The following is a 27,791-nucleotide window of genomic DNA, read 5'->3' as shown; positions in this document are numbered from 1 at the left end:
CTAATTATTTCAAACCCTTACTTTTCCATTCTTCATTCCAAAGGCCATTTATATCGTGGATTTCAGTGGGAAATACTATAAATAAAATAAGTACAATGTGAGTTGGACCCCGTTCCATTTGTTTATTGCTTCCTGGGGAACGAGTTCTGTCAGAGGGTTTCCTTTAGATATCCTAAATTAAATGATGAGACTGAAAATTATTGCCATCCATTGCATAACACCCGTTGTTTGTGGCCTACTTGTCTGCAGTCAGCCTTCAAATCAATGGTGACGTCACACAGTTGGTTTTGTAATCCAAATAATAGACGATGGACTGGACAGCGCACGTCTTGAAGAGCCTTAACGCTTTGGATATAATTGGTAAAACAGATGCCTACTCAGAGTGTGAGAACTGATGATAGTTACAGCAGAAACACCTGAGATCTGTTTCCATTTATGTTCCGGTATACTTCAGTCATGGCTTCCAGGTACGCTAAGCTAATCATAATACATTGAGCTAATAATCTATGAATGCCTTACTCTGACCATCGATCCGTTATGTTTGTCACAGCCGGAAGCGTAGACATCCCTCGTCCAAACTCTCTCCTCCAGTGGATCGGTAAGTAGTTCTTGAAGGAACGCAAACCCGGCGATGACCAAGTGGTTCGAACCCCAATTCGGACGACCTTCCATGAGGATAGTCCTTTTGTTTATGGCTGTGATCACCTTCACGCACAGTCTCAAAATCGGTAAGTTTTACATCACAGCACTTTTTATTTCACACATTTGTACTACACTATGGAAATCAGCTCATAAATATGTATATGCGTATTGATAATTTCTTGTACGTCCCTTGGCGTCTGGAATGGGCAAGGCTGTCCTGTAAAAAACATCATTGTCTGTAAATATACTATTCAGGACAGTGTTCGAATGCTTCGGTTAGAAAGGGTGTGAATTTAAAAGGCAGACAAGGTCAAGAGACGTCTCGATGAGAATAGAACACAAATACCAAATATATCCGTTCTAGTGAGGATTTTTTCTTATAGTTATGCTCCGTTTCTCCAGTTTGTCTGATAGGCAAGATGTGTAATTAAACTCTCTGGATACACCTTTGAAATGGTAGACCTAAGTCAAGGTGGTGTATTGCAGGTGTTATGATCAGTCGTCTTCCGGAGGTAGAAACAATAAAGGTCATTAACGAAGCTCTCAGATCAGACTGCCTCCAGAATGTCGGCAATATTTCCTTACAGACGGAAATGGAACTAATCTGGCACTACACCAACGAAACCAACGGTTTTCTATCCTCTTTTGAATGTAAGTACAATATAAGACCAGCATGACCCGTATATTTATGTTAACATCTGGAGACGAGCTGCTATACTATCAAATATATCACAGTACACAACCGGTTCACCTCGCACTAGGGAAATATAAGTCCAGTCTTAACTATTGTCGTCTCAATGGTAAATTCTGTTTTTTTGCATGTTAAGTTGTAGCCTTATTATTTTGAATTCAAATGTCTGTATGCTCATTTCTAGTCTTTGCATGATAAATTCAAACTGTTTGCAGATTTAGTCCTGGTATTTAGTCTATGCTGGTGTAAGTCTAATACATGCAGGACTAGTTCTAGTCTTGCCACGTTCATTTCTAATTGCTGTCTTTTCACGTTCAGGTCTAGTCTCTGCACACGGAATTCCAGTCGGCCTATTCACACGCTAAGGTCTAGTGCTTGCATTGTCATTTCGGCTGGAAAAGTAACCACTAATTCTGGCACTTTTTTATGCTGTCCAGTGTGCCGTTTGATGGAGATGGAAATAGATGGACTGATTAGCGTGCTGGATTGTCGCTCCCAGCTATTCGTGGCTGATCAGGCAGACGTGCTAAAGCTGCCACATGTCCTCGTGTCCAGGGAAACGTGTTACTGCAGAGAAGACACACCATACGTTCGCAATGTTAACCCCAGTCATAGCACAAAGGCCGCTCTGCTGAAGGACCTTATAGTCTACACAAAATGGTTCCATTTTGTCTTCATATTCGACGAATCTATCGGTATGCCTTACATATCGTAACAAATATACAGCATTGTTAAAGACAACTAAATGGATATTCACTGTCGGTGACTTAAAGGACGACAAAACAATAGTGACGTCTATAGATATTACATCGAAAATATTCGAGCTTAAACTAAGGAGAATCTGTACCATCCCACGCAAACGAACATCTCAAAGAAGATAAACACTCTCAAATTTCATGTCTTGTAAAGTTGTGGAAGCAGGAAATCAAACACTTTGGAGCTGGTTTTATATCCGACGGAAAGTTCCTAATACTCTCTGGTTCTCCATGATATATTCCTTTCCGATCGTGCCATTAGGGTAGAATTACCACTTTGCTTGATGCTGATTTGGTTTACTTTGTCATTGTTAGGAATTCCTGAGAGACGAGACGCATTATTTGCTTTGTCGGAAATCCAGGTGGAATCAACAATTATTGTTATCAACTCAACAGCACACGGCAGTGAAGTATACCGCAAACTTGACAATGTGAAGAAAGACCGGGTGACACAGTTCGTTGTATGGGCACTGAAGTCTACGTGTCAGAATGTCTTCTCAGCAGTAAGATAGCTTTTGTGTCTTCGTTTTTTCGTAACATCAAAGCGTTTACTCTACCAATCCATGCACGAAATGCTATACATCCCAAACTACCCAGTTTCTCTGTATAACATTAAAGTTATATTTTAAACTGGATTCGATAACGATACCTGAGTGGTGAAGGTCTACATATATTATTTATATTAATTTATATATGTACAAAGTTCAGGTAAAAAGTAACTATATGTCTAGGTTTAGGATTAAGTTAAATGTATTAGTTTTCCATGAAAAATTGGGTTTTCTCAACAAATAAAGCCCCTGTAAATTATTATGATTGCTAAATCTTTTTGTTAAATTTTGTTTGTTCACTTATGTGGAGTCGTGCATGCTCTATAAACATCGAATTGCGTTAACATTTGTCTGCCTAGAACGTTATTGGTATGTATTTAGGTTAAAATATAAGGTATACGAGACCCACATCGTCAGTTTACACCAGTAATGAAATATTTTTTTATTCAAGATTGGAAGATATTGGAAGGAATGACCCAGACTTTTTAGAACACAAATTCCAAAGCACACCCTTAAGCCCTCAGTGATCAATTCATTTCAGATAAATACATAATAATACACTGCTTCTGTATGTAGGTTGGAAATGGTAGTGGTTGTTCTTAGGTTTAATTCGTTCTTTCGTATTCATGATTTTGTCATATAAACACGTAATGGTAAAACACCCATGGTAAACAATCATGGGCATATAAATACAAATTCTTGGGGACCATCATGTTCTGTTGTAACACATAAAGTTTGATCCCAAGCTCTTCAATTTGGGAAGGGTAATGTTGTATGACCCATTTCCGTTTTCACCTCACTTTCACTGTCTGTATTGCTATACGTCAGTTGTAAGCAGGGTAAGAGGGCGCTGTGTAACTTCTGCGCACAATCATACCCAACAAACTGAACTTTCCGACATTTCTCCGACATCTGCCTTCTCCTTTTGCCACCGAACCACAGTTATACTTATGGATTTACAATATGGCAACCGCGAGAGTTGCACAGGTTTTCTTTGTTTTTCTACCATTGGAGCTCTGTAGTTTGTCAAAAAAATAGTCAGAAATTTAAACTTGGTGCTTAACGAACTTTGGACAATGGGCTCTCAGTTCCAGTAAACTTGTTTTGAAACTTTTGTTTCATTTTAATTTATGAGCATAGTTCTTATATTTCACGAAGTCTCCATGTCAAACACACAGTCATATAAATAACCAGGCTAAATTTATGTGCAGAAATATGTGTATATAAGGTGTATTTAATTGCTATCACAATGCAAATGCATGCGTCTAAGTGGGCTGTGTTTGAGGAAAACACAAATTCCTCGGAGCACAATGTACCTGACATCGCTTGATCTAGACGAAAGTGACATGTAAATATCCCATTGCCCCGGATCATGCTGGTATTTATTTACCCACACCCTGTCAGTTATTCGTATGCACACCATTGTTACAATGTAATAGCACAGTAATTACAGAATTACGTAAGTGACGACGAACACTGAAAAATCGTTGAATGCACTCTTAAACACATCACAGATTGTAAATATCCAGATGGATACTGACCTTTACAGACATGCTTAGCAATAGAAATACCACACAATGTGGTTGGAGAATTTTGTTGCGCACACATACCGTTATTCAACTTCGCACTTACTGACTACGAGAGTGCCCGAAAGTATGACAGAGACGTTTGTACAACTTAACTCTCATCTGTGCATGGACACGTAGAGCCCGTCGAAAGCAACAATACCCTTTTTGTTAGAAAATTGTCCCATTCATGGCGACATTGATGGTGTGCGTATGAACAATGACAACAGCTTGTGCAGCATCTTCCACAGTAGTGCATATTGCATTGTTGCTAACGCCACTCCATATAAATTAGTGCAAACAAGATGCCCCAAGGGAAATAAACAATTCAAAACGACAATTTAGGTAACTTCCGTTGTTATTATCAGGGGATAACAAAAGTTATTGTTGATCAACTGTTAAGTATGTATGCAGATTATTACATAAACAGCCGTAATTTATCAATGAAAGCTACTTACCGATATTCAATGTAAGTGTGTAATTTCTCCATGATAACTGTTTACTGATATTCACCGTAAGTGTGTAATTTCTCCATGATAACTGTTTACTGATATTCACTGTTGGTGTGTATTTTTCCTATGATAGCTGTTTACTGATATTCACCGTTGATGTGTAATTTGTGTGTGATAACTGTTTACTGATATTCCCCGTAAGCGTGTAATGTGTGAACGATGACTGTTTACTGATATTACCCGTAAGTGTATAATTTCTGTACCAGTGGGTGAGTGCTTGGAGCTTAATGTCGTACTTATTTCTGTACGATGACTGTTAACTGATACTCCCTGTAAGTGTGTAATTTCTGTACGATGACTGTTTACTGATATTACCCGCAAGTGTGTGAGATTCCTATGATAACTGTTTACTGATATTATCCGTAAGTGTGTAACTTCTGTACGATGACTGTTAACTAATATTATTACCCGTAGGCGTGAAATTTTCCTATGATAACTCTTCACTGATATTACCCGTGGGTGTGTAATTTTACTAAGATAACTGTTTACCGATATTCACCGTTGGTGTGTAATTTGTGTATGATAACTGTTTACTGATATTCCTGGTGGGTGTGTATTTTCTCTATGAAATGCTAGTCTCTGATATTTCACTTAGTGGTGTAATTTCCATATCATAACTCTTTATGACATTTTCGAATGTGTGGAATTTATGACAGCTGCGTACAAATGACAGGTATTCCACTCAAGCGGTTTTTGTGAGCGATATTTTACCCGCTGTAGTTCTCACATATTCAACCCTTGTCCAACCCCAGGCTTCTACCCTGAAGATGATCACTCCGGAGTACTACTGGATCATGTTTCAGCCGGACACCTTACCCTTCCCATCCCAGCAGCTGTTCCTAGGTCACAGTCCGTCAAATGCCGTTGTGATTAGTCGGGTGTCCCTCTACCCGTCACACCAGAGCTGCCTGGGGTGGGGACAGGAAATAAAACGGGTGAGTTATACATATATCGTCAGGATGTACAAAGAAAATGTCATCTATCGTATGTCATGTTCGCAAAGATTAGTAAGGTTTGATATTTTATTTATACTAAATATGTACATTATATGTTGCACATCGTATGGTAGTGTAGTACGTGTGAAGGTCTCCAGCAACCTGCGGATGGTCATTGGTTTCACCCCGGATGCTGGCCGCCGTCGTATAAGTGAAATATTCTTGAGTACGGCGTAAAACACCATTGAAATGCATGTACATAAATAAATATGGGCGTTGCTCCAGACGTGGGAGGAAGCAGAAAAAATCACCATCTCAGACAGACATCAATCCTTCTGGATGTTCAGCATGGATCTGTGAACATAAAGGCAAAAAACGCCTATGAACCTAGTGTGACAAGTAAATAACGCTAACTCTGTTGCGAAACGCCTATGAACCTAGTGTGACAAGTAAATAACGCTAACTCTGTTGCGAAACGCCTATGAAGCTAGTGTGACAAGTAAATAACGCTAACTCTGTTGCGAAACGCCTATGAAGCTAGTGTGACAAGTAAATAACGCTAACTCTGTTGCGAAACGCCTATGAAGCTAGTGTGACAAGTAAATAACGCTAACTCTGTTGCGAAACGCCTATGAACCTAGTGTGACAAGTAAATAACGCTAACTCTGTTGCGAAACGCCTATGAAGCTAGTGTGACAAGTAAATAACGCTAACTCTGTTGCGAAACGCCTATGAAGCTAGTGTGACAAGTAAATAACGCTAACTCTGTTGCGAAACGCCTATGAAGCTAGTGTGTCAAGTAAATAACGCTAACTCTGTTGCGAAACGCCTATGAACCTAGTGTGTCAAGTAAATAACGCTAACTCTGTTGCGAAACGCCTATGAAGCTAGTGTGACAAGTAAATAACGCTAACTCTGTTGCGAAACGCCTATGAAGCTAGTGTGACAAGTAAATAACGCTAACTCTGTTGCGAAACGCCTATGAACCTAGTGTGACAAGTAAATAACGCTAACTCTGTTGCGAAACGCCTATGAAGCTAGTGTGACAAGTAAATAACGCTAACTCTGTTGCGAAACGCCTATGAACCTAGTGTGACAAGTAAATAACGCTAACTCTGTTGCGAAACGCCTATGAACCTAGTGTGTCAAGTAAATAACGCTAACTCTGTTGCGAAACGCCTATGAACCTAGTGTGACAAGTAAATAACGCTAACTCTGTTGCGAAACGCCTATGAACCTAGTGTGACAAGTAAATAACGCTAACTCTGTTGCGAAACGCCTATGAAGCTAGTGTGACAAGTAAATAACGCTAACTCTGTTGCGAAACGCCTATGAAGCTAGTGTGACAAGTAAATAACGCTAACTCTGTTGCGAAACGCCTATGAAGCTAGTGTGACAAGTAAATAACGCTAACTCTGTTGCGAAACGCCTATGAACCTAGTGTGTCAAGTAAATAACGCTAACTCTGTTGCGAAACGCCTATGAACCTAGTGTGACAAGTAAATAACGCTAACTCTGTTGCGAAACGCCTATGAAGCTAGTGTGACAAGTAAATAACGCTAACTCTGTTGCGAAACGCCTATGAAGCTAGTGTGACAAGTAAATAACGCTAACTCTGTTGCGAAACGCCTATGAACCTAGTGTGACAAGTAAATAACGCTAACTCTGTTGCGAAACGCCTATGAAGCTAGTGTGACAAGTAAATAACGCTAACTCTGTTGCGAAACGCCTATGAACCTAGTGTGACAAGTAAATAACGCTAACTCTGTTGCGAAACGCCTATGAACCTAGTGTGACAAGTAAATAACGCTAACTCTGTTGCGAAACGCCTATGAAGCTAGTGTGACAAGTAAATAACGCTAACTCTGTTGCGAAACGCCTATGAAGCTAGTGTGACAAGTAAATAACGCTAACTCTGTTGCGAAACGCCTATGAACCTAGTGTGACAAGTAAATAACGCTAACTCTGTTGCGAAACGCCTATGAACCTAGTGTGACAAGTAAATAACGCTAACTCTGTTGCGAATGTAAACCACTTAATTGCCAGACAGGTAACATTTTGTTTTTGTACCCAGAAGGAAAATCTGGGGCTTTATAACGAAACCATAAGTAAACACAACTACCTGTGAGGTTTATTGGGTTCCTCTCGTTTTACACATGCTCACCGATTCCTGTGAGAGCTGGAACAAACCAGCCAGGGTAGGTCACCATCCCATAAATACAGCTGAGCGTTCTATGGTGATAACTGTGCGCCCTTTGAACCCTCTCCTAAGAGTAAAGTGTATCTTCATGTGTATAATGTCATCCATTCATGAACCCAATAACAGATATTTGGTGTGACCCTATTTTGTGGAATACACATATAAATCTAGAATGTTTCTGAAGACAATGTGTTTTATCTCATTCATTTACTTATTCATAGATTGATTTGATTTTAAAGTATTTATCTCACCTGCATGACCCCCGTCGAACAAATACAAAATATCTGAACGCCCCGACAAACACATATAAAATCAATAACTCACTAAATACATTTACTCATCCAGGGTCAGATAGTATGATAAGTGGATGTATTTGACATACTTGCGCCATTGTTGCCCGCGAATGTTTAATTTTGAGTATTGTCAAGATTCTCTGAACAAGAGTGGTGATAAATGGTGTGTAAGGCAGTTATACAGGGCTTATTTCTCCTGAAGACTGATAAGTTTACATTATACCACTGAAACTGGGATTCCGTGCTTATTGTCAAAGGAAATACCACAACCATGGGAATGGGCGTTCAGTTGTAATGGCGTTTTCCATCCCAACAGTATACAATGATCATTGTTCCTTCTCCATTTTATCCAGAACAGATATGCACCTTCCCCGCCTCATAGGCTCGTAAAATTTTCGTATTATATTGCAGCCAGGGGCGTATAATCAGCGCATTTAAACGTCTTATAATGTCGTATTTTTGCAAATTTGTATTCTACCATTACGTAAGTTTATGCTAAAAACAATCCAACAATAAAAAGCTGAGATTAATCCTTATCAAACAGCAAATATAAACAACATATATAAGCCCATGAGGATTTAAGATTGATCTAATTATGTGACAATAAAATGGTATGAAGAAGGGGGCAGATCTTTCTCTGGCTCTGACATGTATAAAATTATCATGTAGCACAGTCCCGTGCCCATCTATAGGGTAACATGTTTGGGTTATTGGAAAACATCATATTTTATACCACTAAGTTAAGGGCATGGTATTCACATTAAAATTAATCATTGATGTATCACTGCCATTGAGACAAAATTCCAAATAATGGTCCACAGATAAAAAGTCTTGTTTTGTCTCTTAATCTGGGTCTTTAGGTTGACGATTTAAAACTTCTGCCCCAGCCCATGCCGTTGTCTTAAAAGATAATATGATTGAATTAGAAAGGATTCAAATAGTTCATAGTACTGTACGTTCTGTATATCTCATGTGTTCTCAGGGGTTTTTGAACGCCTAGTCGAGAAAAAATTTTCAAATTTATGATAATTTATATAGGTTTTTTAAATATCATTACTGTAGGCCCGATATGTATGACGAAGCCAGAATGCCTTCTACTAAATACCGCTTCTAATCAAGAAATTGAGATTTGCCATCATGCTAATTTATGTCCCAAGAACTGTGCCTCGAAACTTGGCAAGACGTATCAAAACTGGACAAGACGTATCGAAACTGGACGAGATGTATCAAAACTTGACAAGACGTAAAATAAAACACTCGCTGGCGAACATTTGCGTAATTACTGTTTAAGTTTATTTCTAAACAGTATTTGAGGCCATAGGCCCGAATACTTGCAAACATGTATAAGGACTGATGGCACATCATCAATCACAATATGTAAGAACTCTGTGCAGAACTTACAGAAGAGAAAAAGTCGGTAGTTAGCTAGCTAACAGCTGGGCACTTCTTTGCATAGCTAAAAGACAGCATTTGGCAAGGTTTTGTATCCCAATGGAGTGCTTTGTGGCCATCAGACTTATAAACTAGAACATTGACTTTTCCCCGAAGAATTTATATATGTAAGTGGTATAAGATCTCGACGAAGATCCTCGTAGGGAGGACGCTGCATTACAAGGTGAAACTGAGTTTCCCCCACATTTCCCGATTCAAAACATAGTCTGTGCTCTCTTGGGGTATTCGCGAATCTGCCTATATCGATCATAAGGCCTGTAGTACCCACCCTTAACTAGACTAGTTGCCTTCTGAATTTGGAAAGGTTAAGTTCATGTAGGTATATTTCACATTCCATTAACTTCTTGTATTGCCGGTATATTTCATATCTTGTACTACTGTAGAGTTGCTGCAACCAATTCTGTTTACAAGTATCCACAAGTCTTTGTTGTCCACGGGTTTTATTAATTAGGTAAGTAGGTTATCGCCATTCGCCAAAGCCCTTGGCCTATCGCGTAACCGCTTACCAGGTATATAACCGCGATCTAATGCCTCAAGCTCAGATGATAACCCTTGCATCATGATTTTCTTTCATACATTTCTGCTATGTGATTAAATGCTATCGTTAATACTGTATATTTACGCGTCATTTTCCTCACAAAGGGAATGCGTTATGCTATAACGTTTACATCCAAGCCTTTACCTCAACTATCTGATGATAACTATTTTATCAAATCCATTTGTTCAGCCAAGCAATGCTCTCTGGTGATAGCTCAGCGGGACAACGCTATCTGATGATAAACTTTTTTTATCCAGATCATTTGGTCACCTAGGCAAGGCTATCTGATGATAAACTTATTTAACCAGTTCATTTGCTCACCCATGCAAGGCTATCTGATGATAAACTTATTTAACCAGTTCATTTGCTCACCTAGGCAAGGCTATCTGATGATAAACTTATTTAACCAGTTCATTTGCTCACCTAGGCAAGGCTATCTGATGATAAACTTTATTTAACCAGTTCATTTGCTCACCTAGGCAAGGCTATCTGATGATAAACTTTTTTTTATCCAGTTCCTTGCTTCCCAAGGAAATGTTATCTGATGATAAACTTTTTTATCCAATATATTGCCTGTGCCAGGAAATATTATCGGATCATATCTTTCCCTATCCATTTTCTGCCCTAGGAAATGGTGACGTATGGTAACTTTTTCAACATATTGCCTGTCCCAGGAAATGCTGTCTAATGATAATGTTTTTGTCCAGTGCTTTTCCTGATTCGGGGGTTCTTATGTTTTCGTGATGTACTTTATTCCATTCATTTACAACCTCAGAAACTGTTATCTCATTATAATCTATTTTAACTCATCCATTTACACACTCGAGGTCCAACATATCAAGGTAATGTATTTTATCCCATTCATTTTCCTCACCCAGGGAATGGTATCTCATGATGGCCTTTTTATCCAATCCCTTTAATCACCCAGGGACTTTTGTCGGACATAGTGGATGCCATCCTGATGCTGTCAGCGTCATTCCGCCTGCATGCTGTCAGCGTGACGCGCCGGAAGTGTGCTCATGGGGTAGAGACAGTAAGCGGGACAATCGGGACCATCTCAAGCAACCAGGTTTCAGATTGTTTTTATCGAGAAATTTATCGTCATTTATATGGTCACGTAGTGCCTAAAGTTGAAGTTTAAAATTAACATCTATATTTGTTAATATCTGGCTAACGAAGTTAAAGAAATATAAATTTTCTTTATCCTCTCCCTTTTATACGGAGCAAGTCACATAGATTTTCGCATTTTAATTCACTATAGTGTTTTATGCAGACTTAAGGTTTTTCTGATGCCACAAGACCCAATTATCTCCGTACAGAGCGGCGAGGAATATGCTTTTTCGGGTTTTCCTACTGAAGGAGCCTCTCGGTGGACGCAATATGATTTACACAGCGTGACCAGTCATCCGTTTGTCCAACTAGTCTCCGTCGCAAAATGGCGCGAGGGTACCGGTCTCTCAATCCACAGCCAAGTCGGCTTATTTGTGAATAAATTTAGAGATTTCAAACAGCAGCTGATCCGCGTCACCGCTAAGCAGGTTAGCATTGTATTACTGTTATCTGCCTCCCCTTCTCGTAACGTTATTGTACCCCTACTATAAATCAGAAGAGTTGCACTGTTTACATGGCAAACTATCGGTTCACCTCAATGATATTGAGCTGTATTGCACATTGCTTTTCTACTACAGTTACGTATTTGATACTACAGTTACGTTTAATATTTGATTCCCCATGCTCAATGTTGTCTACTATTCGACAGGAGCTGCCATTTGTTATCCGTACTGTCAATGGAAACCGGACAGTATATACTGGGCTATCTTTTGATATCTTGAATGAGCTCTCAGAGAGACTGAACTTTAGGTGAGGGAATAATCTTTTAGTACAGCACCCCCGGGTTGTCCTATGGAAAACGTATAACTATTATCAGTGAAAATCTGTAGATATAATGATCCTGTAAGATATAACTGTAGTGGATTAATGTTTGTTAAAGACCGGCATAACATTTAGTTGTATAGTCACGCTGTAACGGACTATCATGGTATCTAGCAGTATAAGCCTGCTCTAAGGCGTTGACAATATATATTTATCTGCATAACCTCGCTGTAACAAATTACCCTTATATTTTGGCTATAGCCAAGTCCTAACAGGGTGGTAAGCATATAGATGTTGGTAACTCTTGCTGGTTTATTTATATACATAATGGAACACTTGGATTCACGTTATAAGGTTTTTCTCTCCCAGAGGCCTCTCATTAATGCGATCGCTATGAGTTCAAGTCCATCTCATGATGACCTCCTCTCCGGTCACACGTTGGAAGATCGGCCAGCAACCGGCTAGAGGTTGTGGGTTTCGCTCGGACTCAGCCCGGCGTCATCTCACCATACTAATGGCCACTGTCGTATACATGAAATATTCTTGAGTGCGAAGTAGAACAACAATAAAGCACGAAAAATAAATGAATAAAGTTTGTCTTGTGACCTTGTGATTTGGCAATGAGCGCAGATTTCATGGACATGTCTGTTCAGGTACGTGGTGGTGGAGCCGGAGGACCGCAGGTATGGAGCTCCTAACGAGGACGCAACCTGGAACGGCATGGTCGGCATGGTCAAACGACAGGTATTAGCTCTCACCTGGCATGTGCTCAAACATGATGCTAAAATGTACAAAAACACAATATTCTGTCACACTCAACATAAAATTCTTCTAGTCTAATAGAATCTTTATGTTGAATTAATAGAATATGTGTGTTATATTTAACAGAACAACATGCTGCAATAACAGAATACATTCTAGCATCACGAAGACTAATGACTTTTTGTTAAAATTAACACACTTAAAATGTTTTGAGTGTTTGTACTGTAGTCTGTAACACAAAACACCATACAGGACCAGATTTGTACACCTACATTTACGTTTTATAAAACACCATATAGCACCAGACCTGTAGGCCTACATGTACATTTTATAAAAAAAAGGAGACGTTTTAACGGAGGCTTTCTATTGCCGCTGTGCGACCGATACCAACGCCACGACTCACGTTGAGAATAAGAGTACAGAGCCCAACTCGAGACCTTGGTGGAGCAGATAGAAAATACCTGCCTAAGGTGTGCGGTTAGTTATTCCTTTTCGACCCAGTTTGCATGAGTGTGCAATACATCGGCTCAAAATGTTCCGAGCAGTTTTCTCACATTTTATTGATGTTAGCTGCTGAATCATTTGGAAGGGAGACTCGAGGACGAGCCACACAAAAGGTTAAGATCACAGTAAAACGCAGTGTTTTCTTCTGTAACGTTGCAGTGCGAGTGTACCTCAAAAGGGTGCATTTGGCTCGTCTAGTCACTAGCTGGAAAGCGTTTTACGCAATTTTTTCTTCTTCTGGAAATCAAGTTATGAAAAGTTAATGGCGAATGCGGTAGCGTATCCAAGACGGACTGACCTATCACAGCCCCAGAATTAATCTCTCTGAGATCACAATTCAATTAATCTGTGAATTGGGATATATCACGAAAGACCCCATACGCTTTTTATAAAGAGTACATCACGAAAAACCCACAGCAGCATATTTGTATGCTTCATAAAATGTGCATCTTTGAAACATTTTATGGTGCCCGATTTTTCAAGCTTTATAAAAAGAGCACCACGAAGCAACACATAGGGCCACATTTCTACGCTGTATAAACAGTACATCAATAATAAAGGGATATCTTTGTACGCTGTTTAACTAGGACATCAGGAAGCATCACATAATGCCAGATTTGTACGCCTTGTAAAATTACACATTGGAACACGTTACGACAAAGACATCAAAAAGGTCGAACATTCTAATTTGAAATTTAATTCCAACACTACATCAGTGTTCACATACAAGGTATCCCCTGGTTCTTTATCACCTGTCTTAACCTTACCCATGATGGGATATTTTGTAACTATTAAAATTTTTCTGCACCACTCTTACATATAGTGTGACAGAACCTGGTAATTGCAACAATGCATAATTTCTACAACAGACGAGGGAAATCATTTCCCACGTAGTTCCTCCTTTCGTGACAAAATCCATGTACTTGTATATACATGTATGTGTACACAAAACATATAGACTTTCTGGCCCGAAAATATTTGATTTAACCTATATGCACACACACACACACACACACACACACACACACACACACACACACACACACACACACACACACATACACACACACACACACACATATATATATATATAAAATATATATATATATATATATATATATATATATATATATATATATATATATATATATATATATATATTAAATCTTTTTCAGGAAGTGGCGATGGCAATCGGCCCATTCTCTATCACCGCTCTCAGAGACACCGTCATAGACTACACCAAGCCGTATATGGATGACAGTATTGGCATCCTGACACGAAAGCCCCAGCGAGGGGCCAACCTGTTCCAGATGATGCGACCGTTCTCCACGAATGTCTGGGTGTGTATTGTGGTGGTTATCTTGCTGGGTGCAGTGCTGCTTACCGTCATCAACCGCCTCACGCCGTATGGGAAAAGACATCCCGGGGACCAAGACTTCGTGGTGGATGAGCACTCGTTCTCACAGAATCTCTGGATTATATACATGTCTGTGGTGGAACAAGGTATGGCATCCTGCTGTTCAGCTCTGAAATCGGTTCCCAGCTTAGCTTCTTAAAAGCTCTGAATCGTTACATTCGCTAACCTGGAACTCGGTCCTGTGGCCTTCTAAATATCACCTCATCATGCGGGAATAATAAAGACCATAACATCCCAAATAACACAAATGTAATAGACACACCCACTCGAATAGCATTAGAACTTCGTCAGCCGCCATTTTTGAATCACGTGACTCCGTTTCTGTGATGGACTGGCTGGTCTTCCCAAAATGAAGTTGATCTCCTCTTTTCACAATAGTTGATTATAGTTCCTTTCTGTTCATCATTACACAAACAGATTAATGTTAAGATCCCCAAACAATTTGCCAATACTTCTTTTACATGGTGTATATCTCATTGGTTACATTCAAATCAATCCGCTAGTTTTTCTTTCTCCAGTCGATGCCGAGTGCGGACGACTCAAATTGAAAATGGGGGTTAGCAAAGTTTCGCTTGCTAGCGATGTAATAGGTACACTGGTGTTAACAGTGACGCAATGATCTTTAACTAGGTATTAACTAGGTGTTATAAAGTAAGAATTATCGAAGGATTACAGGAATCATGTTTTGTATAGGAAAGCTTCGACATGTTTGGCACAACGCAAGCGAAAAGGGTCGAGTTCCGGAGTAATACATTAGTAACCAAAGATATAATCACTTCTCTAGAATGACTGGTGCTGTGTATTTACATAGGATTGTATCATTTTCTGTGCAGATCAACAAACTGTCAATAGCAAAATCAGATTTACACATAAATAATGGATTTTCTTCAAACTTAAAATAAGAATCTCGCTTAAAAAAGAACACATTTACACAACTTATACCTTGAATGAAAGAGCTATACTTAAGCTTAAACAAAATATCTCGATTTTCTGTCAGCAGTCCTTGTTATTTGAGTATTTAATAGTTTAGCAAAGCTTACCTTTGCCCAGGGCATGACATTCCAGACAAATTTACAGCCACACATGTAGGTATGATGTAGCCTTCTAGCACATCCCAAACTCTTCCCTTTTAGGCTTTTTTAGAAATTCGCGATTATCACGATATACACGTAAATACGTACTTAGCTGAGACTGGAAATACACGTTAATCATATGGTAGGAGTAAAACTTTCGGCACAGATTTTCATTAGACAAGCCTAAAATATGGCGGTACTTTTGATGTTCCTCGAATCGGTAGATTTTGCAGAAAATGACGATATTTTTTATTTCTTATGACGCCTTATAAAATTTCCATACAGTTTGTATAAATCTTTCATTTAAGGTATCAGCTGCATAAATGTGTCTTTTTTTTAAAGTCTTACTCTGTATAGTAGACAGTCGTTCATTATCTACAGCTGTAATCATGTTGTATTTTAAAAGGAAGAACACGTACACTTCAGTACATGTTATGTAAGCTGGAAAAACAAGACAGTGAGTGAGAAGAAGACGGTGAGTGCGACTTGGTAGCACACCTCACAGGTGTACTCTGGCTACAGAATACTATTTTATCCGGCAAACATCAATGTCACTTGCTGGCTTCTTCCCTGTTCGTGCGTAGAAAGGTGAAGCGGCAACCAGCCGATCTTCGTGGGTTTCTCTCCACTATAAGGCTGCCCGGCGTGGTATAAATGAAATATTCTTGAAAGCAGCGTAAACCACCAGTCAAATAAATCAGCGTCACTTATCCCCATGTGTCTTTTATGCTGACCTGTTTACTTTATCAACAGGAGCCGTCTATATCCCTGCCGCCAACTCTTCTCGATGTATCCTTGGCTTTTGGTGGATCTTCACCATTCTCATTATCGCGACGTATACCGCAAACCTGGCCGCCTTTCTCACAGTGGCCGATCCTCCGCCAGCCATTAACACACTGGCTCAACTTCTACAACAGAAGGACCTCGGCGTCCTTGTACAAGACGGCAGTAATCTATGGTCCATGTTTAAAGTGAGTCCAATACGGTGAATCCAATACTAGGGCCCTGGCGTCATTAATGTATGGTCCATGTTTAAAGTGAGTCCAATACTAGGACCCTGGCGTCAGTAATGTGTGGTCTATGTTTAAAGTGAGTCCAATACTAGGACCCTGGCGTCAGTAATGTGTGGTCTATGTTTAAGGTGAGTCCAATACTAGGACTTTGGCGTCATTAATGTATGGTCCATGTTTTCCAATACTAGGACTTTGGCGTCATTAATGTATGGTCCATGTTTAAGGTGAGTCCAGTACTAGGACCCTGGTGTCAGTAATGTATGGTCTATGTTTAAGGTGGAATTCTCACTTATTAATTATCTCCCTGACTGTACTTCTACAATAAAAGTGCCGTCCTTATACACGACAACAGTAATCTATGGTCAATGTTGGTGAGTCCAATGCTCACTCAGTAATTAAGTCCCTGAATCTACTGTTACAACAAAAGGACCTCGGCGTCCTTATACAGGACAACAGTAATCTATGGCCCGTGTTGGTGAGTCCAATGTTAATTGGACACACCAACTCACCACAATGAGTGGTGACTCATGGAACTCACCACTCGGTAATTAAATCACTGTCAACTTTTACTGCACCTGTTCATCCACACTTCTCGCACAGGCAACTGCAGTTACATAAAGTAACAGAAAGCTAAAATATGAAGCAAGGCTCAACATACAAACAACTGAAAACTATGCGTAAAAATACTTTCATTTATATCTTTAGATTTTTTTAAAGAGTCTTGAAAGGTATTCAAATATTTGAATACTATGGTGGGCTATCTAGGAACTCTGAAGTCACATCATCTTTTTTCCCCTGATTGTCACCAAAAAGAAGGAGTTTTTGGGAGTATTATTTCAGTAATTTTTTACTTATAGGTAAAAAGATTATTCCAACATTTAGTGTGGTGATTAGAGTAGGACAGACTTCCTGTGACGTCAGAGTCCCTAACCTCTCACAGTATGGTCCATAAAGCTCACCGTAGAATTCAAATGTTTGAGCGCCTTTAACTCTTTTCACAAAAATCTAGAAAAAAATGGAAATGTACGTGAGCAAAGTTTTATGTTGTCTATTTAGTGATGTCTACATTGATTTTTAGAGGCCTTTTTGTTTAAGGAGAATAAAAGTGATGTAAATATTAAACCAATGATTACCAAGAAAATATTAGTCTACAGAATCAGGATTCCTGGTTACATGTACTTCCCAGGTTGCAGTTACCATTGGTCCATGCTTAACATTCATGTAGTATTTTGCACAATAATTCATTGTCTACAGAACATCCTGGGAAACTTAACTTTGAATTGGACAGCAGTCTACAAAACTACCCTTGACATTTGGCTAGTCACAATTTTAGCGCAGCAACTTTTCGGCCATGTCATCCCCGTGATATGTACATTCGATGTGAATATTTCTTGAATACAACATTATTGAGCTATAATAGGGTTCTGCTTTTACTGCAGCGTTTTTTGAGTCGTGATAGAGATCTGCATTTAGGTTCTGCTTTGCCACAGCATCATTATAGATTTATGTACGATTTGGTGTACCATTGTACGTCGCACCATTATTGTCACCATCGTGACACAACATATATCGTCATTTTCACGTGACGAGTGCTACATTCAGATCGTTTTTTACTCACGCAGAAAATAAATTGTTAAAAACTTTGAAATCTTAGGCACTCCCAACACAGTAAGAAAAGATCACCTGGGTATACATGAAGAAAGTAAAAGTTATTTAGAGACATCAACCAATCGTAATACAGGCTAATTTGCATAGTGTGAAGGGTGCTACAGACAAATAAGCACTGGTGACGCGTCTGTATTGATGCATAAATAGTATTTAGCAAACTAATATTCAACCCTCAAATTATGGGACAATGTTTCCACAAATCATAGGGATCAGTGAAGATGTCAAAGTTGCAGATATATTATCACCCCTGTCGAATCAAAACCATCGGCGTGACGGGTGGTGCAGGTCTTGTGACAGCACAAGTTGATATAAGAAAACAAAGACAGACATTTTTGTATATTTTTTAGAAAATTTAAAACAATTCATCCAAACTGGGACGGGTGCTACATAATAATTTTGAAAGTTTAGTCATAAATTCCAAGAACTAAACAGAAATTTATTTAAGTTTTCTGTATATTTTCAAAACACTTGGCCCAGGAAACTAAAAACAAATATATTTGAAAATATATACATAAGCGTCAAATATCTAGTGTTTGAATATTAGTTAATTTCTTGAAATCAGCACTCCCAATATCAGTCCTCGTAGGGTGTGCCACTGTTTCTTCAATATTTTTTCGCATAACATAGCTTGATTAGTTAGATGAACTTCAAACATCTATCTTTCAAACAGTAGGCAGTTTATATGGCGGGACACACGTTTAAAAATTAGCATAAGTGAACCGGTAACATGGAATTGGCCATATGCGTTACTTTTGTGATCATAATGTGATGCGTCATAATATAGGGATTTAGATGTCGTTTTAGTGCGAAATCATTGTGATGGATATTCAGATGTCGTTTTGGTGCGAAATCTTTGTGACAGAGATTTAGATGTTGTTTTAGTGCGAAATCATTGTGATAAAGATTTAGGTATCGTTTTCAGGAGGAATCATTGTGATAGAAATTCAGGTGTCGTTTTGGTGCGGAATCATTGTGATAGAGGTTTAGGTGTCGTTTTGATGCGGAGTCATTGTGATAGAGATTTAGATGTCGTTTTAGTGCGACATCTTTGTGATAGAGATTTAGATGTCGTTTTGGTGCGGAATCATTGTGATAGAGATTAAGATGTCGTTTTGATGCGGAATCATTGTGATAGAAATTAAAATGTCGTTTTGGTGCGACATCTTTGTGATAGAGATTTAGATGTCGTTCTGGTGCGGGATCATTGTGATAGAGATTTAGTTGTCGTTTTAATGCGGAATCATTGTGATAGAGATTTAGATGTCGTTTTAATGCGGAATCATTGTGATAGAGTTTTAAGTGTCGTTTTGGTGCGGGATCATTGTGATAGAGACTTAGATGTACTACCATTGTGATAGCACATAGAGATTTAGAGAGAGCACATAGACAGGGTGTTGGTGAGGATCATTGCGATGTCGTATGAACTTAAGTGTGGTTCTGCATCGCATCCGACAGTAGCATACTAAATAATGACAGATCGAGCAAACAGCTGGACTGATTTAGATAGATATGTGAAACAACAGGTTTAGAGTTACGCCCGAAGCACATATTGTGGAAATAGTTGGCAGTTTGCCACAATGCAAAATAAGGACCGGCACTGTAGCATTCATTTTCGTTTTCAGTACGACAAACCAGATAATATCCCTGTGAAATATCAGTGTAAGATCTTTATCAACACCATATTGATAAGAGCTGTACTTATACATGTTACGTCTTCACACAGTTACTAGCAGTGCATTGCTAATGTGGTGGACACGTAAAGCCATTTGTTCTGAAAACTCAGATCTTTGCATTCATTGAAATGGAACGTGATGTCCACAAACGAAGTCCTGAGGGCATTTACGTACTGTGTCATTGGTTTGCTTGGGAATAGGTCTGTAAATGTATTGTATTGTATTTGCAAATAACAACGCCTCTGAGACCAATTGCCTCATTACCCCTTGCTGTGTATTCTTTGTGATCATGGAGTATGGTATTGGAATTCACAATACTCAACGCCTGAGTCAACGCGCTACGTCTTTAGTACATCATTATAAAAACCTGTTTCCAGCTGTTTTAGTCGATCTGTTGCAGGCTGTGTATGTAAGAAAAACTTATGTAGGAATAACCAGTGAAGGCCCCACTAAATAGCTGGAGTTGTACACATTAAAAGGAATCCTAAAGCTAAGATTATGTTTTCAAAGAAGAAATGATGAAAAATATTATGCAACAAAAAAAATTTTCATTGACATGTTTTATATCTCTTTACACCCAATTTTACGCTCCGAGAAGAAAACTGACAAGCCTTTTTGTTTTGTTTGACTCCTCACTGTTCATATGTCCTTCAGCGGTGAGAAAAACACTGCGAATTGCACGTCAACAACGAAATAACTTTACCAAAAATACGCTGCCATGGCTCCCTCAATTTAATCCTGTCAGTCTACCTTTCAAATTAAAACCCAAACGCTCTGGCGTTTTGTTCTAGGTTCTATCCATTCTCATCATGCGCTCTGTTTCACAGCTGTATAGCTAAAGCCAAGGGGATGGGGGAGGGGGGTAGGCCTATGTTTGTTCTGCTTTGTTGTTGTATTCTGATCACCTGAATCTGATGGTAGGACGTTGTATACATAACCAGCCATTGCTTCTTAGGTCGTGGTCGGCGGGCTGAAATAAATCTAAGTGGAGAATTTATGAACAACGGAAATTACCACCCGACTGAGATAAATCTAGGTGGATATTGTACTGTAAGAACACTTGTAATTAACAACAGACTGAAATACTTTTGAGTGAAGATGCGTAACTGTCAATCATCCAGGTGGAGATTAAGTGAACAGTTATAATTGTGGCGTGATTGAGATATATCTCTGGAGATTCAGAGTAATTATGGCGTGACTGTGAAACATCTACCTGATGATTGCATGAACAAGTGCAATAATGGCGTGACTGTGAAATATCTACCTGATGATTGCATGAACAAGTGCAATAATGGCGTGACTGTGAAATATCTACTGATGATTGCATGAACAAGTGTAATTATGCGTGACTGTGAAATATCTACCTGGTGATTGCATGAACAAGTGCAATAATGGCGTGACTGTGAAACATCTACCTGATGATTGCATGAACAAGTGTAATTATGGCGTGACTGTGAAATATCTACCTGGTGATTGCATGAACAAGTGCAATAATGGCGTGACTGTGAAACATCTACCTGGTGATTGCATGAACAAGTGTAATTATGGCGCGACTGTGAAACATCTACCTGGTGATTGCATGAACAAGTGTAATTATGGCGCGACTGTGAAACATCTACCTGGTGGTTGCATGAACAAGTGTAATTATGGCGTGACTGTGAAATATCTACCTGGTGATTGCATGAACAAGTGCAATAATGGCGTGACTGTGAAACATCTACCTGATGATTGCATGAACAAGTGTAATTATGGCGTGACTGTGAAACATCTACCTGGTGATTGCATGAACAAGTGTAATTATGGCGTGACTGTGAAACATCTACCCGGTGATTGCATGAACAAGTGTAATTATGGCGTGACTGCGAAACATCTACCTGGTGATTGCATGAACAAGTGTAATTATGGCGTGACTGCGAAACATCTACCTGGTGATTGCATGAACAAGTGTAATTATGGCGTGACTGTGAAACATCTACCTGGTGATTGCATGAACAAGTGCAATAATGGCGTGACTGTGAAACATCTACCTGATGATTGCATGAACAAGTGTAATTATGGCGTGACTGTGAAACATCTACCTGGTGATTGCATGAACAAGTGTAATTATGGCGTGACTGTGAAACATCTACCCGGTGATTGCATGAACAAGTGTAATTATGGCGTGACTGCGAAACATCTACCTGGTGATTGCATGAACAAGTGTAATTATGGCGTGACTGCGAAACATCTACCTGGTGATTGCATGAACAAGTGTAATTATGGCGTGACTGTGAAACATCTACCTGGTGATTGCATGAACAAGTGTAATTATGGCGTGACTGTGAAACATCTACCCGGTGATTGCATGAACAAGTGTAATTATGGCGTGACTGCGAAACATCTACCTGGTGATTGCATGAACAAGTGTAATTATGGCGTGACTGCGAAACATCTACCTGGTGATTGCATGAACAAGTGTAATTATGGCGTGACTGTGAAACATCTACCTGGTGATTGCATGAACAAGTGCAATAATGGCGTGACTGCAAAACATCTACCTGGAGATTGTATGAACAAGTGCAATAATGGCGTGACTGCGAAACATCTACGTGGAGATTGTATGAACAAGTGCAATAATGGCGTGACTGCGAAACATCTACGTGGAGATTGTATGAACAAGTGCAATAATGGCGTGACTGCGAAACATCTACGTGGAGATTGTATGAACAAGTGCAATAATGGCGTGACTGCGAAACATCTACGTGGAGATTGTATGAACAAGTGCAATAATGGCGTGCCTGCGAAACATCTACGTGGAGATTGTATGAGCAAGTGCAATAATGGCGTGACTGCGAAACATCTACGTGGAGATTGTATGAACAAATGCAATAATGGCGTGACTGCGAAACATCTACGTGGAGATTGTATGAACAAGTGCAATAATGGCGTGACTGCGAAACATCTACGTGGAGATTGTATGAACAAGTGCAATAATGGCGTGACTGCGAAACATCTACGTGGAGATTGTATGAACAAGTGCAATAATGGCGTGACTGCGAAACATCTACCTGGTGATTGCATGAACAAGTGCAATAATGGCGTGACTGCGAAACATCTACGTGGAGATTGCATGAACAAGTGCAATAATGGCGTGACTGCGAAACATCTACGTGGAGATTGCATGAACAAGTGCAATAATGGCGTGACTCCGAAATATCTACGTGGAGATTGTATGAACAATCGTAATTTTGACGTGAATGTGAAACATCTACGTGGAGATTGCATGGACAAGTGTAATTATGACATGACCGTGAAAAACATCTCCCTGGAGATTGTATGAACATGTGTACTTATAACATAACGGTGATGTATATGTTTTGCATTTGATCCGAATAATGGATTTAGACATTCGATTACCTCTTTCAGGATGATTTACATAAGAATGCTGTCATTCCCACTCAGATTTTATATTACGGTGTCCTCTGCGACTGATATATTACGCGTATCTGTAGAGTGTGTGTCATTTCAAACTGCGATTGAGTGAGTTTAGTAAAAACTGAAGTTTCAGCAGAATGACATATTGTTTTCTGCATCATTCTACCAACAGACATTAACGTGGAATACTCAATGTCTCGTCATCGCCTCACTGATCAAGTGGCTATCCATAATCGATGAATGAGTCCCAGCATTATCGCTGTTTGTCCAGGGGAGATAACTGTCAGATGTTTTATCTAGAGTTGTTGAATACATCCATTAGCAGCACATGGACTGTGCGAATCATGCACCCATAAACGTGTCCGAATGGACGTAAATCGTCCGTGAAACGTTATCTGGGGACATACTGCCCGACCTGCTCGTAAAAGATAACGGACAATACACTACACTCTCATCGAATCACGAAAGCACTTGTAAAAAGTATTAAATAATAAATGAACACAAAAACATACATGTAATGTGGATACAAAGAACTCCCCTGATGATTACTGTTAATGCTATATTTTCTCACGCTTAAAGACTTGGTTTCTCTGAGCCCCTTCCAAAAAATGGAGGCTTACTAAAATAATAGCAACGGAATTTCTTCAGGCAGGTGCTTTCGTTAATGATGCCGCCTCATGCTGCACCCGTATCAAACATTAACAATCATTTTGATACTATTTGCTTTGAGATTTATAGTCACTCTCAACCTTATGTATGACGCGTGCTATGATGCACGCAAGTTGCTAGAATTTAAGCATGAACTGAAATGAGGTGAATTGACAGGATACAGCATTTCACAGGCTACGACCATCTGTGAACCAGCACACTGTCGTAGTTCTTCTGGTTTTACTCTGTTTGCAATAGTCTTTCATACTGAGCCATTTCATAATGATGCCGCCCTGTGGCCGGCAGGCCCAATGCACATATATATGATTGTATTGTTACATTGCTACAACGCCATGGCGGGAACACCAGACATGATGCCTCACCCAGTCTTATTATAGTGACACCAGTACTTGGTGTATCCCATTCCTAAGAATGGAGAGAGCCAAGATTGCACATTTGATATTCTTCGGTTTGATCCGGCTTGACATTACAACTTTACCTTTCGACCAAAGTTTTTACCATGCGGTAATGCGTTCTATCGTTGTCGTATTTTGGCCAACGTTTTCTTATTTCCAGGACTCTAAGACCGACATTTATCAGGAGATGTGGAAGCGACTACAAGGGTCTCCCTCAGTAGACGGGCTGGACGCTGCTCTACCGTACGTCCGCACAGGTAAGTACGCCTATGTCGGGGACAGGTCCACCCTGGAGTATGTGGCTGCCCAGGAGTGTCACACCTTCGTGATGGCAGAGGAGAGCTTCAATGCCGGAACCTACGGGCTAGTCATGACGGAGGATTCGCCCTTCAAGGAGGCCATGGATTACTTGTAAGTTTATACGGTTTTCTGGGAGAAGTGACCCTGGTAGAATAATTGACTGAATTCGCTCTCAAGACCATTTTACTTATTTGATGGCGGCTGGGTTTATGGATAGAGGAAAGAAGGGTAACCTCATCAGGTATCCAGACCATAGAAGTTTAATATACCTGTAACAAATTATCCCTTCTATTGTTTTCATCCTTTTTTCGTGGACTACGGAATAAATGATTGAGAACTAAAGCCCCTATGGCAATAGTTCATCCATATCGTGAAGAGTATGGATTACAGGGAATATATCGTTAGTGACGTTGATGGTTGTAAGCTTAAATTGCTTTATTTTCGTTAATTTTTTTTTGTTTTGTAAGATTGCTCTTGTGGTCCTGATGAAAAAATATTTCATTATAATGAAATATAATGCTGACCTCTGATTCAAAACTCCGCATCGCGAACCTCGGTAATTGTCCTGATGCAATGCCGCACCTGACTCAGACTTAGCTGGATTTAATCTAGTCAGTAACCACTCCTGTGAATCCAAACACAAATATTCCTTAATGGAAATAACACTGCACTTTAAGTTTTCATTATTTCTTTTGCATTGTTTCAGTATAATGAAAATGCTAGAAGCTGGTCTGCTGACGAACTGGAGACAGAAATGGTGGGCAAGGGCAGACAACTGCACCTCAAAGTCACGCACCGGTTCGGCTTCCGGTCTCAGCCTTGACACTCTCGGTGGTGTGTTCATAGTGTACCTCGCCTGTGCCGGGTTGGCGGTCATCATTTTATTAGTGTCCATCATTGGTAGCTCCAAATGCGGAGGTACTCAAAACAGAAACTGTGCAAGAAAAAAAGATGATCATCAGAATATAGCCCATCAAAATGGCGGGCAAACTGCAATATGACTGAAGACACTTTGTTCACGAAAACTAATGTAACAGACGTGCATATAAGCGTCCATCCATTTCTACAAACAAGGTGAACATTTTGGCCTTTCACACTTCACTGACCGCAGGATGTTGCAACATGTTTGTAACCAATACCAGTTATCAGCATGTTTGTATTCAATACCAGTTATCAGCATGTCTATAACTAATACCAAGTATCAACATGTTTGTATTCAACACCAGTTATCAACATGTTTGTATTCAATACCAGTTATCAGCATGTTTGTAACTAATACCAAGTATCAACATGTTTGTATTCAATACCAGTTATCAACATGTTTGTATTCAATACCAGTTATCAGCATGTTTGTAACCAATACCAGTTATCAGCATGTCTATAACTAATACCAAGTATCAACATGTTTGTATTCAACACCAGTTATCAACATGTTTGTATTCAATACCAGTTATCAGCATGTTTGTAATTAATACCAGTTATCAGCATGTCTATAACTAATACCAAGTATCAACATGTTTGTATTCAATACCAGTTATCAGCATGTCTATAACTAATACCAAGTATCAGCATGTTTGTATTCAATACCAGTTATCAGCATGTCTATAACTAATACCAAGTATCAACATGTTTGTATTCAATACCAGTTATCAGCATGTTTGTGTTCAATACCAGTTATCAGTATGTCTATAACTAATACCAAGCATCAACATGTTTGTATTCAATACCAGTTATCAACATGTTTATATTCAATACCAGTTATCAGCATGTCTATAACTAATACCAAGTATCAACATGTTTGTATTCAATACCAGTTATCAACATGTTTGTATTCAATACCAGTTATCAGCATGTTTGTAACCAATACCAGTTATCAGCATGTCTATAACTAATACCAAGTATCAACATGTTTGTATTCAATACCAGTTATCAACATGTTTGTATTCAATACCAGTTATCAGCATGTTTGTAATTAATACCAATTATCAGCATGCCTATAACTAATACCAAGTATCAACATGTTTGTAGTCAATACCAATTATCAGCATGTTTCTAACAAATACCAATTATCAGCATGTTTGTAACAAATACCAATTATCAGCACACTTGTATCCAATACCAAGAATCAGCATGCTTGTAACCGATACAAATTATCAACATGTTTGCAACCGATACAAATTATTAGCATGTTTGTAACCAATAAGATTTATCATTAGTCAACGATGTTGACTGATTACGTGATCACCCTTAACTGCTCATAGAAATGAAAGTGCTTTCTTTTTTTTAAAGCATGTTTACTATGCGATGGGCACTGATGCAGTACAAATAAAGTTACTTTGTGGTCTGGCTAATCTTCATTGATGTTACGAGTGACGTATTACGAAAAACAGAAGCAATATTACAAAATTACTTCTAAAGGTTTAATCGTTCTTCTATAGACACTTTTTTACGTATTCGTATGAAGGCTTCTGTTCTATATGAGTTCAAACATACTCAGAAAAAATGACTAAATGATGGAGAGTTATCCAAACGAAAATTTGTGGTACGTTTGAAAGCACATATGTCGCTAATGTTACTGTCATATCCTGGGCAGAATGAAATCAAGCAAGAAGCTAGATTTTAAGGGCAAAACCTAGCCTTTAACAAAAGTGTCCATGTGATGTGATCAGCCTTTAAGCCATGAAAGCACTGTCGTAATCTCTCTTTCAGGTGATCAATGTAGGTATGATTAGCTGGTAAAAAAAGGGAAATAGAACAAAAAAAGATTCATTGCTGGGATTAACTTCACTTTGAGTGCATATTTCCTAAATGTGATTGTGAAACCGATCACTCGTGTGCAACACAATCCCCAGCCCTCGTTCCGACCAAATTCATTCATTCATTCATTTATTTATTTCAGG

At 39.2% G+C, this 27,791-nt stretch overlaps 1 protein-coding gene across 1 annotated transcript; it reads left to right on the top strand.

The window, feature by feature from the left end:
- Positions 1 to 537: 537 nt before the first annotated feature.
- On the top strand, positions 538 to 25,892 carry LOC135462047 (ionotropic receptor 25a-like). The gene is made up of 11 exons (XM_064739387.1): positions 538 to 598; positions 1,129 to 1,293; positions 1,771 to 2,028; positions 2,404 to 2,591; positions 5,466 to 5,648; positions 11,060 to 11,164; positions 11,451 to 11,669; positions 14,445 to 14,772; positions 16,513 to 16,730; positions 24,752 to 25,002; positions 25,598 to 25,892. The coding sequence occupies exons 1-11, from the start codon at positions 538 to 540 to the stop codon at positions 25,890 to 25,892; spliced, it is 2,271 nt and encodes a 756-aa protein (XP_064595457.1).
- The last annotated feature ends 1,899 nt before the right edge of the window (positions 25,893 to 27,791 follow it).

The sequence above is a fragment of the Liolophura sinensis genome, chromosome 1 (assembly GCF_032854445.1).
Source record: "Liolophura sinensis isolate JHLJ2023 chromosome 1, CUHK_Ljap_v2, whole genome shotgun sequence".
Lineage (NCBI taxonomy): Eukaryota > Metazoa > Mollusca > Polyplacophora > Chitonida > Chitonidae > Liolophura > Liolophura sinensis.
Note: the sequence above shows the minus strand (reverse complement) of the source record. Positions and strands in the feature narration are given on the sequence as shown.

Excerpts from the sequence above, each read along its gene's own strand:
- LOC135462047 (XM_064739387.1), top strand. The coding sequence starts at position 538 with ATGTTTGTCACAGCCGGAAGCGTAGACATCCCTCGTCCAAACTCTCTC. Across the intron at positions 599-1,128 it reads CTCTCTCCTCCAGTGGATCG|GTGTTATGATCAGTCGTCTT; the intron begins GTAAGTAGTTCT and ends GGTGTATTGCAG. Across the intron at positions 2,029-2,403 it reads CATATTCGACGAATCTATCG|GAATTCCTGAGAGACGAGAC; the intron begins GTATGCCTTACA and ends TGTCATTGTTAG.